Source organism: Cavia porcellus, unplaced genomic scaffold (assembly GCF_034190915.1).
Source record: "Cavia porcellus strain 051 isolate PalLab524CR breed Dunkin Hartley unplaced genomic scaffold, mCavPor4.1 scaffold_4, whole genome shotgun sequence".
NCBI classification, from domain to species: Eukaryota; Metazoa; Chordata; class Mammalia; order Rodentia; family Caviidae; genus Cavia; species Cavia porcellus.
The window spans coordinates 46,741,439-46,758,601 of NW_026947487.1; the positions used below are offsets into that span (position 1 = coordinate 46,741,439).

The following is a 17,163-nucleotide window of genomic DNA, read 5'->3' on the forward strand; positions in this document are numbered from 1 at the left end:
TTAATAATTTAACTTCAAATAAATTAGTCTTTCCAGATATTATGTTTTGTCTTTCCATTAGAAGGCACCAGAATTGCATGTACAAAGTTAATACTTGCCATTATATGTCCTTTAAAAGAAAAACTTGCAGTAGATGCATGGCAAAAAAATGAATTGTAAAATGGCTAATTATTTCTTCTTCATATGGCTAATAAATATTTGAAAAAGATATGTGAACTACAATTCACTAGGAAATACAAGTTCCTTGGACAGAATATTAACACTCTCTAACTTTATACAAGAAAGGTAAGAAAGAAATATCAACAATGACAATAGTAAAATGTTGATACCTTGACACTTACGCCAATGTTCAGTGTATCCCTTCTCTCATGGTTTACGTCACTGGCCCCTAAACCTCATGCAATTATGGATTTGTGATTGGTTCATTGTCTAGTGCTTGGACTGGTGGTGTGACTGCTACACCCGACCAGGGGTGGGGCCAGGATTTGATGTAAAAGCAGGAAGAAGTTGTGTGGCTTTCTATGGCCAGTTTGTGCTTGCTGTTTGCAGCAGCCATGAATTGCTGCCCTGTCATGTCATGCGACCTTGGAGCCAACTGAGTGTGAACTGAAACTTTCAAGAACTGTAAGAAATAAACCTTTCCTTTCCTAACTTTGGGCTTCAGCTATTTTGTCTCAGCAATGAGTAAAAAGTAACTAAGACACCCTCCAAAGTGTCAGATGAGCTAATATACATATTCAAGAAAATTGCTCTGTGCCTTAACATGTAAACAGATGTGTCATCAGTGATTGGACTTGAAATGTAAACACTGACTCTGTTTGTGATTAAGAATGCGTTGTACCTTAGGAGCAGTGTGATTGGTAACAGTGGGTTTCCCACAGCTGCCCTGAGGAACAGTAAACTACCACACTGCCTAGGTCTCAAAGGTGGTCTGTTTTGCTCTGCAGTCAGCATTATTGGATACATTCAGGCCTTCACCCATAATGATAGTTAGAGCATTTGTACATTGAGAAATCCTGGCTATAACACCAGGAGTATCTAGCTAGGTGACCTTAGGTGAATTGTTTAGCTCCAGCATGCTTGAGTTTCTTCACATTTTACATAATATTACATAAATAGAGGGAAGAAGTAAGGGATTCTCCTGAAGTTTTACAAAGAAAGTGAGGAAGAGAGGGACAGAGGGAGTGTAGAAGGAAGGAAGGAAGGAAGGAAGCAAGGAAGGAAGGAAGAAAAAAGGAAGAGAGACAGAACTAATGTACTTTTTCTGAAATAGATCTAAATTCTACCATTTAGAGATTTTTGCTAAAAGTTATTTAAATTGGCAAAAACTTGTATGTGTTTATTTAATAAAGTGTATTATTTGAAATATGGGTAATTATGGAACAGCTATGCAAACCTAATTAACATAGGTGTTACCTCACATACTTAATATTTTGTGATAGGACCACTTAAGACCTATTCTTTTAGCAGTTTTCAAAGTTAATAATCATTATTAACTACACTTACTTGCTGTATGATCGATTTCTTGAACTCAGTCCTCCTGACTAACCGAGATGTAGCTTGTGGCAAATGTCTCTAAACTCTTTACTCTACCTGCCCGCAGCTAAGGTGCTAGGCTGTGGGTTAGCTGGGATGAACAGGATGCTGATGGGCGGATCAGGTCCACAGGGCAAGCAGGGTGAGCGGCCGTGCAGTAGCCATGGGAAGCGGAGGACTGCCACATTCCTGTGCTCACTGCTCCCTGTTAGCAGTGCTGGCCTGTCTACACAGCCCCTCCCTTTGCTTTCACCCTCAGCAATCAGGTCTCTGGTCAAGACTGTTGCTCTGTCCAGTTTGGGCCAACCCAGGGGGAGGAAGAAGTAAGTTCCCTTGGGGGAGCAGCGCCTTCCTCCTATTGGACTTTAAAATACTGTACCTCAAGCTGAAAGCAGTTCACGGAGGGGAAGCCAGGGCCAGCTGGTCCAGTGCCTCATCCTCCATCAGATTCTCACCGGGACACTGCCCTGCCACCTAGGCCGTGAATCACTGCATTAGATTACCTCTAATGACAGCTCTGAAATTACATGATTCCAGATACTAATTTTGCTTTCCCCCTTCATCTACCAACCGAGTATTTCTTTAAAAGATACAAGTCAGCAGCAGGGTGAGGAGCAGTAGCCGGAAGCATGCTAGGACCACTTCAGTGTCTGTGTGATTGTGATCCTTGGGCTAGTGAAGGCGAGGGGAGTCTGGGAGCACTGGCACCCAGCTGAATTTCTGGCAAGCCAGGACAGTTCCTCAGACAAAAGGAACCTCCTTTTCTCACGCAGGGTCCCCATGCAGCTTGTGAGTGCATAGAGATGAGATGTGGGTGCAGTTTGATTCTTTTCCTTACTAGCTGTTCTGTATGAGCAGTGACTTCACCTCAGTATGTCTGTTTCCTGTGTAGTAAAATGATGGTAATCCTGTTAGTAAGTTAAGGAAAACAAAATGATGTAATGTGAGAATTACAGTGTTGGATATGTTGTTACAGCTCAAGAGAAAATAATGAAAACCACATACTGTTACTAGTTAAGGGACTGCTAACTGTGAACCAAATTCATCCCAACAAAATCTGAAAAGGATAGATTTAGATTTTAAGCTGAAAATTGTAAGGTTGGGGGGGGGCTTATATGCTTTGCCATGTGTTCGACATTAAAGCGAATTCAAACTATAAAATTACTACAGATGATCACTCAAATCACACCTTGAATGTACCTATAAATATTTTGCATCTGGCAGATCAACCCCCCAAAAAGGACATTATATAAAAATTATGCCAAAATGTATAAACCGAGTAATACCATCAAGTTAAATTGAATATGAGAGTCTCACAGTGGCATCTTTCACAGTTGAGTGAAACAAAGGCCCTGTGGATGCCACTGAGCTGGCCACTATCATGCTGACTATCATGCGGACAGATTAGAAAAAATATTTGCTGACCAATTACGGAGCACAGCCCAGACTGGTTGGGAGATTCAGTTTAATTCTATGCTTGTTTTCTGAATCCCATTCGGCGCCTGTGATTTTCCTAACCGTGTGCTTTCTCTTGACCCTCTCCAGGCAAATGTGAGTGTGGTAAGTGCACCTGCTACCCGCCCGGGGACCACAGGGTCTATGGCAAGACCTGCGAGTGTGACAATCGCCGCTGTGAGGACCTCGACGGTGTGGTGTGTGGAGGTGGGAGCTCTTCTCTGCCTGCCTATGGTTTCATTCCTTTGCCTTCTTTACTCTGTTTAGCCCTTTTGCAGTTGCTTTTTTAAAAAGACCAACAAAAATCAATATACCATTAGACCTAAATGCAGTGTACTATTAGGTTTGTTACGATCTTTGTTTCTTCCAAATCTTGATTTAGGCATAGCGAAAGTGCATAGCGTGCATTTAGTAAAGATCATTGAGTCTAAGTACCTAGTGCTGTGATCCTTTATGGGAGTAAAAGGCTTCACTGCAAGTGAACACTTGACTGTGATTTTATTACTTTGCTCATAAACATTGCTGGAGAAAGTATCACTCCCAGGCATGAAAGGACCAGGAATACTGTACTCTAAATTTAACTGTGAAATCACAACAAACACACTCACCATTTCCATGGTTCTAGACCCGCACAGGAGGTTACTGAAAGTAATCAACAATCCAGACAGAATGGGGCAGATGGAGGGTGTATCAAAGTGGCAGCAAAAATAAATGTCCAAGAAGCAGAAGGGTGACCAGAGCGTCAGCAGAGGATAGAAGATCAGCGTGATGAATGTACTATTTCAGTTTTTGAAACACTTTATAGTGCTGAGGCGGACATACTTGAATGGCAACTCCTTCCAGGTTTTCATTATTATTGAAGTGAACTGGACATAGAACCACGTTAAGGACTATAATTCTTCCCCCAAGATAATTGTGACAGTGCAAGGACCATTACATTAATGGGGAAAAATGTCTGACCTACTCACGGAAAGTAGTGGAGTCATCCATCTCTGGGATCTGACATCTCAATTATCTATGTACCTGCTTTCCTACCTGTCTTAAAAATTAACACTGTCTGTCTCTGTCTCTCTATCTCTATCTGTCTCTCTGTCTCTGTCTCTGTCACTGTCTCTGTCTCTGTCTGTCTCTCTGTCTCTCTCTCTCTCTCTCTCTCTCTCTCTCTCTCTCTCTCTCTATCTCTATCTCTCTCTGTCTCTGCAGCTATAAAACACTTGCAATTTGACCAAAAATATTTTCTTTCTTCCTGTGAGCCATGGGAGAAAGACATTTTAAACAGGTGTTGCTGCTGGTGGTTCATTAGCTGGTACCATCGAGCCAGCCCTCATAGAACTTTGTTTCCTTTCGCTTTATCTCACAGGTGAAAAATTGAGTGTGGTTAAAGGACCTAACGCTATAACTAAAATAGAGCTGACCCAGAACTTGAGCTCAGACCTTTTGTTCACAGATACCTCCATGTGCCACAAGTTTTCCCCAGAGTGACATCAATCTCTTCAAATTATGTCGGTCTTATTTCTGGGATAGATCCTCCCTGCATTGGTCTTTGCTACTAGAAATAGCTAAGTAGACTGCAGTTTTGTTGTTGTTGTTAAGGCCATGATATGTATTCATGTAATTTTCCCATAACAGTGTCTATGAGGCCAGGCTTGCTTCTTGAGTGTACTGTAATAGGCTTCCTTGCCCATCATGTTTGGTCACTTGGTTGAATGTGTTGATTCTGGAGGAACCAGTTTCAGGTTAAATTGTACATACTTCCCTCCATGAATCTTTCTTTATCTCCAATTTTGGGGAGAAAATGACAGTGCAAACAAGTCTCTCTCCCTGTAAGATAAGGTCACGTATTCCCCATGTTGCCCATCTATACATAATTGCCCGTGTCCCTAAGAGAATGGACTTCCATGAAACAAAGTAGGAAAATAACGGTGCATAAAATCAGAACTCACTCACTGGATTTACAGTGAAAGATGGAACTGCTGGAGGTGTTAGATCTCTTGGTAGGGAAATGCTTTAGAAAATTAGATTCTGACACAGGACCCAGTTGTCATTTATTTGAAAGGAGAAGGAAATGCTGATAGATGAGCTGGAAGGTCTGGTGGGAAAGCGAAGACAGCTGATGAAAATCATGCAGTCGGTGAAGTTACTGCCCTGGTAACCCAGAACTTCATTCCTGTGGAAAACATGATTCTTGTATATCAGCTAGACTGTTCCTTGGTCTGGTTTTCTTACATTTTAACAGCTGACTCTAAGAAGTCTTGTATTCATTTAATTTTATATTTTAAACTTTATTAAAAACAGGTTATTAGAGATCCCTGAACACTTTTCGAGTTTGTAAAGGAGGCCTTAATAATTTACCTTGAAAATATTTTATGTTAGTCTTAAAATTCATCTTGATATTCAAATAATGTCCTTGGTGGATGCGGGGTTAGAATTACAAAATGTGGTTTATAATAATAATATTTGCCTCATTTACCTTCTCCTGTATCACATGAGTCACTATGGTCAAACCACACAGGCCACGGTGAAGGCCTCCGACTGGGCCACAGGCTCTGTCCCAGCGCCTCTGCACACAACTTTACACGTCCAGCCGAATTCAGTGCATGGAGAGGATTCATTCTTGTAGGAAGAGATGCTGTCACACTTCAGATCGTGTTTGTCCTAGTCATGTACAGCTAGCAGTGCTACCTGTTTACCATCTGCATGGTATTTCTCTGTAGTACTCCTCAAGGACAAAAACCCCAGATTTGGTTGGTTCTTGTTATTTGTGCTGTGTTCTAAAAGGTCATGTTGAGTACTGAGTTACTGAACACTGACTTGTCATCCTTAATGGAAATAACTAGGTCGGGTTCCTGGCTTTGGTTACCATAATTTCACCAACTGATCAGTAGATAACCTTGTTTGGTTCATGTTTGGTTTAAAGACATCTGATTGAATCCAATGGATGCATCCACATTGAACTGATGTCTGCCTGCACTATCAAGTCAGATCTGGCAGAGTTTATTTCACACACACTTTCTTCAGAAGCTGCACCACAGCCTCTTCCACTCAGGAGCACTGGCTAGAAGACGCTGAGCCATGCAACAAAGAAGAGAAGAAGAATAAGAATAGGAAGAGGAGGAAGAGGAAGAAGAAGGGGAAGATCAAGAAGAAGAGGAAGAGGAGGGGGAGGAGGAAGAAGAAATGTGATCACATATTCCACAAAAAGCTAATAATGATACTTGTTCACAGCATGTGAGCTGGAATGAGAAGGCAGAGCCTGGCTCCCTCTGACCTTAGCTGGGCATATAAATCTCAGACAACTCAGCTGTTTTTAGCTCTGTGGATACTGACTTCAGAATTGCAGATGAATTTTAACATATAGGTAAATTGGCAAATACAACATCTGTGAAGAGTGCAAATCAACTCTAATGCATCTTAAGCATCACTGGGAGGTTTGCATTTAGCTTCAAATTGTGATTTCTTGTATGCAGCCAGTCAAGATGATGTGGTTTTAACTCCTTTTCCTCTTGTTTTCTGATCATTCCTTTATATTGGGCTTTGGCTATTACAGCCCTGAATCCCTTTTAGATCTCAACTATTCTTTGAGTAAAAAGTACAAAGGACTCCATTATTTAATATGTTTCAACCAACTTGTAGCAATTTTCGTACTATGTTTTAGCACATAACAGTAAACCAACTCATAAGGAAACCCCAAGATGCCATGTCTTTCATAAAGTTATTTAAATGAGTTTAAATTTATAAATGGCAGTGTAGTGTATTAGATAAGACTATAGGTTAAGCCACAGTCTGTGGGGTATACTCCTGTGTGACCTCCATTTGAAATATGATAGGATTATTATTGTAATTTGGTAGGATTATTATGAGATTCAATGAATTGAAGCACATAAAATACTTATGGTCATATGTCACACAGAAGTATCATATCTATATATTAAACTACCATTGTAACATGCATGCCCAGGCAATTTATTCAGATCAGTGAATAGTCTTGAATTTTGTGTGGCATGGATAATTTCCCCTTTCTGGTCCCTTGCATGAAGTGGTCTTTCTTCTTAGACACAGTACTGAGATACCAAGTTGAACAGCCAGTCCCACCCATCTCAGGAGTATTTTCAGTGGTTGTGGCTTAACAACTTGTGTCTCCGGGGAAGCTTCTCATAGACCTGCTCTAGCACAAAGGAGCAAGATTAAGAGACTCTGGCCAGGAGGACTCCTCAAGTCACAACAGACATTGTTAAAGCTCCAGATTTTTCAGTTTATTTAGAAATATCTACTATTGCATAAGAACTTCTCTCCTTATTAACATACATATCCCATCATAAAAATGGGACATAAAAATGACTATGTGAGAAAAATACTCACTGCATGCTTATTCCTTGCAAGGCCCTGCACTTTTTCTCACCCAAAGCATGCAAGTTCTTTTGTATTTTTTATCTCTTTGATGCTTTTCTCTCTGTGTCTTACATGCTGTCAGTTATCTCAGTGTTAAACCTGTGGGAGCTTGCTGTCTCCAACCATTCCGTATCACTGACTCTGCTTGAGGTTACTAACTATCGATAGTTGCCCAAGTGCTAGGCAGCTTAAATTCTTGCTCTACACACACCACGCTTTAGCAGAAAGTTGTCCCCTTCTTGAGCCACAGGCACGTTTTCAACCTGCATCTTCTCTCAAGTCCTTATATACTCACTTCATTTCTGTTGCTTGTTCATCTGCCGTAGCTTATCATAGTTTGGCCCCGGGAGTGACCTTGGTTGTTTTGGCTGCCTGTTTCTTACCCTGCAGAAATCTCACTCTCTTGTACCTTCAACCTTAGGATAAAATGGTCCCTTGCCATCAGTCATTCTTCTTGATGGTGCAATTTGTAACTAAATACTTCTATGTGGGAATTCTGTCAAATTATGTATAGTTGAATCATTCGTTTCATCACGCATGCTGTGTATGTATCTAGGATCTACTGTCTCCCAGCAGTGGAGATTGGGTGAGAACAAAACCAACTAAATACCTGACCTCTTAGAAATAATAGCTGAGCTTAAAGAGTGGATATTGACTGAATGCTAAGGAGCAGGATCTGAAACGGAGCACGGTGGGCTGCACATAGCAAAGGAAGCTGACATCCACTGGTGGTGAAGGGAGGCCTCCCCAGCACTGTCCTATCTGGATAGCAATCACATAAAGACAACGTGCTCTATTCTTTGCATATCACAAACAGCCTGCCACACATAATGGGAACAGGATGCATGCTTAGATGAGGACAGTGTGACTTAGACATCGGAGAACAGAGTGTGCAGAAGGGACAGGGAAAGGGGAGAGGATGGCGTGGCTGGGTTTGAGGAACCTACGAGGACTGGAGAGAAATCTTGTGTGACTAAGGATCAGAAAACAGAGGTGAGAAGAGTGTAAATTATGTGAGTCCCTTGGAGCTTTACTTAAAGGACAATAGGAAATAGAGAAGGAGTTGAACAAAACTATAATATGTCATGGTGTTTTGTGAAGTACTTCTGGCTGTCCAGTGAAATACACATTGTTGGAAGGAGTGTATGTTGGGGGAGGCAAATAGGGATGTCAAGATACAAGGTCTGATGAGAGACGCAGGTGCTCTGTCTGTATGAAGGGCTGGAGAAATGGAGAAGCTGGGAACCTAGACAGCACCCTGACAAAACCCCTCCCCACTGCAAGAGACTTCAGCCCTCTGATAATTCCTAATTTGGGTTCCAGGCAGTGGAAAAAGATAGAGCATGCCACTGTTACCAGGCAACCTTGCTCAGACAACATTGACCTAGGACTGATAAATTTCATCCGGATCAGGAGGGAATAATGAATGAACTGTAAATGTCTGATGGAATGCCATGCTTTTTACTTCCATATGCCCCCACTAATCTGCCAAAAGGCATGCCCTTTTGTGGGGGCCTCTGAAAGCTGTGTTTAAAGAAACATCAGAAGAGACTTTGGCGCTTATAGAGTGTGAGGCTTATTCTAAGCCAGAGAAGCCTCAGCATCTGTGTGATGTGGGATCTTATCTCCCTGCATCTGGGCTGGTATTTGAAGAGAGGATAATCTTCAGACAATTACAAGAGGTGCCTCCTCATGAGCTGCTGCGGGGACTCCTGTAGAGAGGCAGGCCTGCTGCCTGACACTGCCCTGCTGGGAGCATGTGGCTTCTGTCCCAAATGCTTCCAGAAAGACTTGGTCCAAGCTTAAACCAGATGCTTACTTGAATTGAGAACCCCACCACCCCCAGGTCCCCAATTACAGCAGCATTTATTTTTTATGGAAATTTTTTATTGAATTATGAGTGGGGGGACAGAATAGGATCAAGGGTGAGTATTAAGTTTCTACTTTGAACAATTAGATGGGGGGAGGAAACTATGCTTTCTGCCCTTTATCTTTTTTTAATTGGTGCAAGTTTCTGATACATAAGGAACGCATCCATGTGGAGAGTCGACAGTGCACAAAGCATCTTATCTCTCTTTAGTGTCCCTTTTCTTCCCCTACCACTTCCCTCTGTCCATTTCTAGATCCCTCCCCTTCTGCATGAGGTGTATTTTTTGTACCAAAGTCTCCATATTTGGAAGAAATGATTTCTTCATGGAAGGTCATTCTTCTTGGATGTATTGTGACTTTGTTTGTTTGACACACTATTCCTCACTTTCACCTTTTTTTTTTTTTAATAAACTCAACATTCTCCCACTCTTCTATCATGATGCCAAATTTTCTCCTTTATGAAGTCTTTCTGAAATTATTTCATATCTCCTCTATGTGGCAATATTTCCTCTATGATACAGTGTCATAGTGCTGCACTGTAGGTCAGTGTCAATGTGCCTTTTCAAGTTGGCAGAAGTCTCAAGAATATAATAAATCTCTCTCTTTTCCCTCCTTCCATCTATCCCCTCAATTATTATGACTTCAAGCTTAGTATAAAAGTTGATGAAGAAGGACTTTCTCTAAATAAATTACAAATTAAGCGAGTCACAAATGAGAAAGGCAATGATTTTCCAGTTTGAGGTCACATAATTTTTCAAGTTGGAATTGTATTTAACTTCTACTTTGAACAGCTAATATTTGGATGTCTGAGAGTTGGATGTGAAGAACATTTTAGGTCTGTAAAGCCTGAGATAAAGCAGAGAGGAGAAAAGAAATATTTGTTTTAATGAAGAAAGATACTGTTTTCTTGTATTTAACTGCTCTTCAACTCATCCTTGAGAAGAGTTTATTGGCAAGATATGTATTCATTTATTATTTATAGTATATAATATTTTACATCCACTTATTATACTTTGTTCATATTTAGGTATCAGGACTTTAAAATTATTTTTATTTTATTTTATTTTATTTAGTTTTTTGGTACTGGGAATCAAACTCATGACCTCGTGTTTGCCAGGCAGGCAGTGTGCTGTTCAGCTATATCCCTGGCCTAAAATTATTTTTGAATTAAGGTTTTCCTTTCCTTAAAAAAAAAAAAAAGTTACCCAAGTCAATCAGCAAAATGATATCTGATGACGTTTTGTTGTTTTCTAGTTTTGTCAGATGAGTAGAACTTTTTTCAAATCAAGGTTTATGAAACTACTTTGGATATTTTGATAATTTCTCTAGAAATCTCACATTCTATAGTATGTTCAGATTCCTTAATGTGTACACTTGCACATAGTTTTCTGTATTTTAAGTAGCAATTATCTTTTAAGCTACGTGATACAGTTCCATGCAGCAAATTGCTATGAATGTCTTTCAGAAAGGCCAGTATCTGAATTCTTTATTTCCTACTGGTCATAGAATCTCTCACAAGCTTTTTCATTTATCTGCTTTGATAAGCCACCTTATCACCTTTTGGCTTCACAGTGAGAAGGAGACATAAAGAATGAAATATTGCTGGTACTTGTACCAAGTGGACATTTATTGAATGTCCTGAATCTGCAATAGAAAATAAAAAAATAGTATGGCCTTCTCCATAACAGGAAAGCAAGCAATACATCTGCATCAGGTATCTTGAAGCGTTAGCTACATAGTGTTTGGTTAGGGATTTGTAGCCATACTATCAATATTTTTGCATTTTTGCAGTAGAATTGAAGCTAGATCTCCAAAGCAGTTAAAACTTCCTTCATTTCTCACCACTGGAAACCACTAGTGAACAAATATTACTGCTATAAAAATGTGGAAGTTATCCCTCCATTTGGCTTTGGAGAACAAAACTGAGGATCACAAATTTGGGTACTTTCCTAAATTTTCTGCCATGCACTACTTGAAAATATCAGTGGCCTTTTACCTGGATAAATGGACTAGAAGTCTGAAGCAAGGAGTGATGGACTATTTTAACAGACAAGTAAATAAAGAAACAGCTTCCATAAGCCTACCTAATCAGCAGGCACATAAGAACCATAAGCCACCGCTGTTTATCCACATTTCTAGCTATAAAACTAAAGATGATTAAGCCATTTCTGGTAGGTTGGGATAAATTAGCAATTGTACTTGAAGGTGAATGCAACTAATCTCATAATTTTTAAGCAGTTCAGTTTTGATTGCACCAAAATTACAGCCTTGAAAAGAGTCATGAAAATGTCTGGCAAGAAAGAAAATGAGAATAGAACAAGACCATTTTTCATTTAATTAACTGGCTTGTGAGTCACATTCAATTATCAGAGACCATATGTGGTCCCTAGATATTTTTAATAATAATTAAATATATTTGACCTGTATATGCTTGGATTTCTTATCAAATATGTCATTATTGAAAAAAAAAAGTGTTTTGTCTAGGTAGTTCCTAAGGGTTATTCAGCTGCAGTGATATGTGTTTCAAGACACCATAAAGAAAATATATTCACACACTGACTCATGGGTATTTATGTTTTAGCCTGATACGAACTTAATCAGAGACTTCCCTCTTGTACTTTATCGACCCAGGGTGAGAGGAAGAAATAGACTCCTTGTGCTTTGCTTCTTTTCTCTATTCTCCTGGACCAGCTACCCAGGAGTCCAATTTAAGAAGCGTGAAGGGATAATGAAGAGCTACCTCTTAATTACACAATCAGTTCACATTTCTTCAGGGAGTTCTTCGGTTCATAGCTGCAATTTTGAAGGAAATCATGCAGCCCAAGAGGAAGAATTCAGTGACTCCAGGGCGCTGCTGGCTTTCTTACATTAAGGAAGATCTCACCACTTACTCAGTCCAAAATTTTCTTAGGTGGACAATATAGCAGCCAGGGATTGTCTGAACTTACATTTTAAAATCACAAAATTCTTCAAATTTGTAAAGCTATGAATTGGGACTGTGCTGGCTGAAGGTGATTGGCACATAGAATGTGACTCTAGGGATGGATGGCAAGGTAACCCCGTGACTTCTATTGTCATTCTTCTGGATGGCTCCTACTGTGTACCCATCCTCCAAAGAAGAAATGGAAAGGAAAAGGAGAAAGGCAGAGAACACGATGGCTAAATGTGTTCTGTTCTCTTTGGAACATAGCAGCTTCCTGGAAACGTCACCAGGAGATCATTTCTGGATTCTCATGTGTTTGTGTTGTATCCTACACGTGCTTCTAGGTCTAAAGGAGTCTGGGTAATCAAACACTATCTCTGTGGACATATGATTACCTCCTTGAAGACAGGAGGGCTATCTTTATACTAAGAAAGGGAGAAGCACATCAGATTAAAAATGTTTGTAATATTTGATCCAATTAATGGCCATTTGCAGGTGAGTTTCCTAATTGAGAACCCTCTCGGCAGTGCCTTAAGGAATGCATCTGGGCTAATGAGTTCCATTGGAAACCATCATTGTCTAGAGTAGCACTGATCAATAGAACTATTTTACAAAGATTCTGAGAGGAGTGTGGTCTGCGTCTGCAGCGTTTAACTCTAGCCTTGTGGGCCTGTTGAGAGCTTGAAGTGTAACTAATGAGATGGACAAATTGGGTTTTAAATTCTACTTCACATTAATAAATTTCAGTAGTCACCTGCGGCTGGAAACTACTGCATTAGTTAGATGTGACAAAGCAGCTCCACAGCATTCTTAGCAAACGCTTCAGTGTGGGGAAAGCCTCTGACAGTGCTCCAAGGTGGAGATGGGTGCATGGCGGAGGATAATGTTCTGTGTCTGGGAGATTACTCCCTTCTATGCAAAGGTAGGAGGTCAGGCAGATGTACAGGTTCCTTCCATCTAAGGTGTGCTGTGAGGATGTCATAGCTGATGCTTCTACCATAGAGAGAAGCTGTTCTCAATGGGCCAAATCGATGGATAATTCTGCAGCAGTCCTGCCAGCCCTATTCACTCATACCTAAATGGCAAGGCAAGGAGCGTTCTGCAGGGGAAAAACTGACTGGAATATTTCTGTGGTCTTATTGTTTAACTCAATTTTGCAGTGCTAGATATGAACCCCAGGCATTCACAGTGAGCCACATCCTTGTACCCACCAACCTCCTGTGAGACAGGGTCTGGCCAAGTCACCTAGGCTGAACTCAAATTTGTGGTCCTCTTAGCTCATCCTGCCAGGTGTTAGCATTACAGGTGTCACCCTGCCTGACTTTATTGTCTTATTAGACAAAAGAGAATCTTACTGTCCTTCTCCCCTATTGGATTTTCCAATTGTTTGGTTTGTCTTCCTGTGTTCTAATGACAAATCTTGGAAATTCTCAAGACTTGGCAGTCTCTGATTGGTCTCAAACACTTCTAATGCCTTACATGCCAATGCCTTGTAAATTCCAGCATGCGTCTCTCTAGAGCCTCGCTCCAGCTTCTGAGGACCAGGGTATTGTTCAATTGCTCACATGGCCTCACAGTTTAGTTATTTTATGGCTATTTCAAACTGGAGGTTCCAAGCAGAACCTATTTTCCTTGTTCAGCCTTTCTCTTCTGAAGCTTCCATATTTGATAAACTGTGTCATTTATACAGTTTTGGTAACCAAAAAACAAGTACGTTGTTTCCATAACTTAGCATATCCAAGCCAACAGCCTGTGCGATAGGCCTAGTTTCTGCCCCCAGACTGGATCTTCACCGAATCCTCTGCTTTTTCACTGCCACCACCCTACTTTGAGCTTCTCTCATATTTCACTTAGACAACTGGGATAACCTTCCCAGCTCTCTAAACTCACATCCTCCCAACCACAGTGATCCCACTTGGTTACTAAAGTGAATTTGCAAATTGTTATCATATCACTTTTCTGTCTTGCTTAATATCCTCTTTCATTTCTCATTCCTCTTAGAATAAATCTAAATTCTTTACCAGGGATAGGCGGTATGCTCTGTGGCTTGTTCCTGAATACCACTCCAGCTTCATTATTTATCCCATGTTCTTGAGCATTTTTCTTCACACACATTGGCCTTCACTGCCTGTGCCACATCAAACCCTTCTGCATGCCAAGGACTTTTCATTAGCTTTGCTAGGCTCTGTGCCTAGGACATCGGCTGACTGGTTCTTTCTCATCCCTTGGGCATTGCAGAGCCTTTCCATGACTAATCTCCCTTCGCAGTCTTCTCGCTGTTGAATACAGGAGCATTCTTTTGAGGTCTTTGACTCAAGTGTATTTTGCTTGTTCTTATTCGTTCTGCCTTCTTGTGTACCTTCAGGCCCATGAAACAAGGGTAATATCTAGTCTATTCATTACCATATCCTAAACTGCCAACACCATGTAGGTATGCAACAGATATTTCATAAATAGATCACTAAATTATTAAAGTGTGTGATGAAGATATTATTGAAAGTTTCCTTTTTAAATTTTCAGTAAAGGGAAGTCATATAATGGTAAATCAAGGCATTTAAACACCAATGCATTTTAATGACGTCTGGGCTAGTTGCCAATTTAACTTTAATAAATGAGCTTAAAAATGAAAAACAATCTTCTATTTCTTTGCATATAAATTTCATATTAAATTACTTGCTCTGTGGAACCAGTGAGAATGACTTTTGAGTCATTCTCAGCAGGTCCTAAATCAAAAGCGGAATGCCTTCTTTTGCCCTAGAGATTGAATGATTCCAAGACAGATGACAATTCTTAGCAGCCCAAGGCCAGAAGGGAACATGGACATCTAAAGACTCTGTAGCTCAATGAGGTACCCAGCAGAGGCTGTTTTTTTCTTTTCCGTTTCTGCACCACAGACTTTTATCTCCAAAGATAGCCAGCTTTTTACTTGTTAAAAAGATTTGCACTTTAAGTGGATTTAAGTTTTAATGAAGAAGTCAAGATATAATCAATTTGAAAGCTATTCATTGAGTAAATTGTCCTTTGGGGGCACTAACTCTCTAACTTGACTTTGCTCCATAAAAAGGAAAAATAAATCAGCAACTCAAGAACTCTTCTTTGCCTTTGAGTAACAGTCCATCCACCAACTGTCCTATAATTAGTGTGGGACTCTAAACTTGGCTTTGGTAAGAGGAAAGTGAGAAAGATATTTTCACAAAGGTAATTTCAATCTAACGCAATAACATTTGGGATTCACTATGTCAAAGGCTGGTGTTTGGCCACATAAAGATAACAGTGCCAAATCTGCATAAACTCCTACTCTCAAGGAACACAGTCACCAGTGAATTTGTTGACAGATAACTACAAATCATAAGGCAGAAGGCAAAACAGTTCCACAGAAAGTGAAGAACAAAACAGTATAGAGATTCAGTGAAGTAAGGTGCTCTCCTTGTGCATGTTAGAAAACTGTTCATAGAGGGTTCATCACTTTTACTAAGCTTGGGAAATTAACTAAAAGCTGAATATGTAGAGTGAGAAGACATTCTTAGTTCACCAAGGGCTTGAGGTCAAAAAAGAATGAGCTGTGCAAGGAAAAACGAATTGGTCAGGTTGGATAAGGGAGGAGAGAAGGGCTGGAGATAGAAAAGGTAACTTGGTGCACTGTTTTTCAGAAACCTAAACAATACCAAAGGCTCGGTGAACTTCACATCATAAGGGCTAGTATAACACAAGCAGTAGAGATCAAGACTGATGTGAGTAGAGCTGGGTAATAGGAAGCTCTGAACAAGGTCATTGGTGAGAGAGAAGATAGGAAAGTTTCCCAAAGTTTATGATGGTGACATATGGCAGTGTTGGAGTAATTTCAACAGGACTTGATAAGGTTCTCAGTGAGAGAAAGTGGGGAGATTCAAATGTTACTCAAAATATTTGAACTGGTTGACTGGAAGCAGAGTTATGCCTTCAAAAGAAATGTAAAATAAAGAAAGGTAGCTTTTGGAAAGAACATTACCTGTGTAGATTGAGAAGAATCAAGTGGAAAATTAATAGAACACAAAGTAGGGAGTCACAGGAGTAGAATTTGGGAGATATTTGAGGGCCAGGGATACAGCCCTGCAATCATTGTGATGGTCAGAAATCCCAGGGGTTGATGAATTTTTCAAGGCAAAAGGCATATTGAGGCAAATAAAGATGTATAACTGAAGGTACATATAGTCACTGGATCAGAAAACAAATAGAAAAATAAATACAAACAAGGAGTGTTAAGGAGCAAGGCTGGTCCTGTGTTGTGAAAACCAATTGAATAAAAATTTTGAATGGGGCAGTCTCATATGTCAAGTCTGTACCTCAAATGTGCAGAATTTGACAAATTTAAGACTTTTCAAAAGTTTGCAAAGTGTATCATCTTGTAAAATGAAATGTGGAGACACTGTGACACGGAGGAAGTAGTATGGGCATGGACCAAGAGGAGCTCGAGTGAAGTTCTGATCCTGTGTAGTTGAACAGTATTCTCTCCGGGGCTCAGTTTTCTGATTGGAAAACAAGGAAAATATCAAACTCAAAGAACTCTGGTGAGATTAAATTTATTACATTGCTATATAAATAAGAAGAAGCTGCTGGAAAAGAAAATCTGTTAATAGAATTCTCTGAAATCTATCTTCCACTTGCTTTCTATTAACTTGCAGAGAGTTATATGTTGTAGAAAACCACTACTTGGATTCATGAGTGGTTATGTCAAACTAGTTGTGAAGTAAATTTCAAGTATCAGTCATTACCCCCCGCCCCGGGGAAAGATTAGGGTCATAGAGCCTATGGAGCAAAGTTTGCTCTTGAAAGATCGTGCCCCCATCAAAGAAAAGAATAAAGCTTGTGAAAAAAACAAGACTTATAATGGAAAATCATGCATTCTAATAGAATGTGGATGGAAAGCAAGGACACAGAAGTATTCTTTGTTGTATAATTGTCCTAAAAGCAATGTTATATACACATCCAAAGTTAAACACTTCAGAAAATAA

The 17,163-nt window shown here is 40.1% G+C and overlaps 1 protein-coding gene across 1 annotated transcript in view; it reads left to right on the forward strand.

Moving 5' to 3' along the window:
• The window catches only part of Itgbl1 (integrin subunit beta like 1), a 206,497-nt gene that overhangs the window by 180,079 nt on the left and 9,255 nt on the right, over positions 1-17,163 (forward strand). Inside the window, exon 8 of the mRNA XM_003477591.5 lies at positions 3,082-3,198. Coding sequence (XP_003477639.1) covers positions 3,082-3,198 — 117 coding nt within the window. The remainder of the gene's footprint in view (positions 1-3,081; positions 3,199-17,163) is intronic.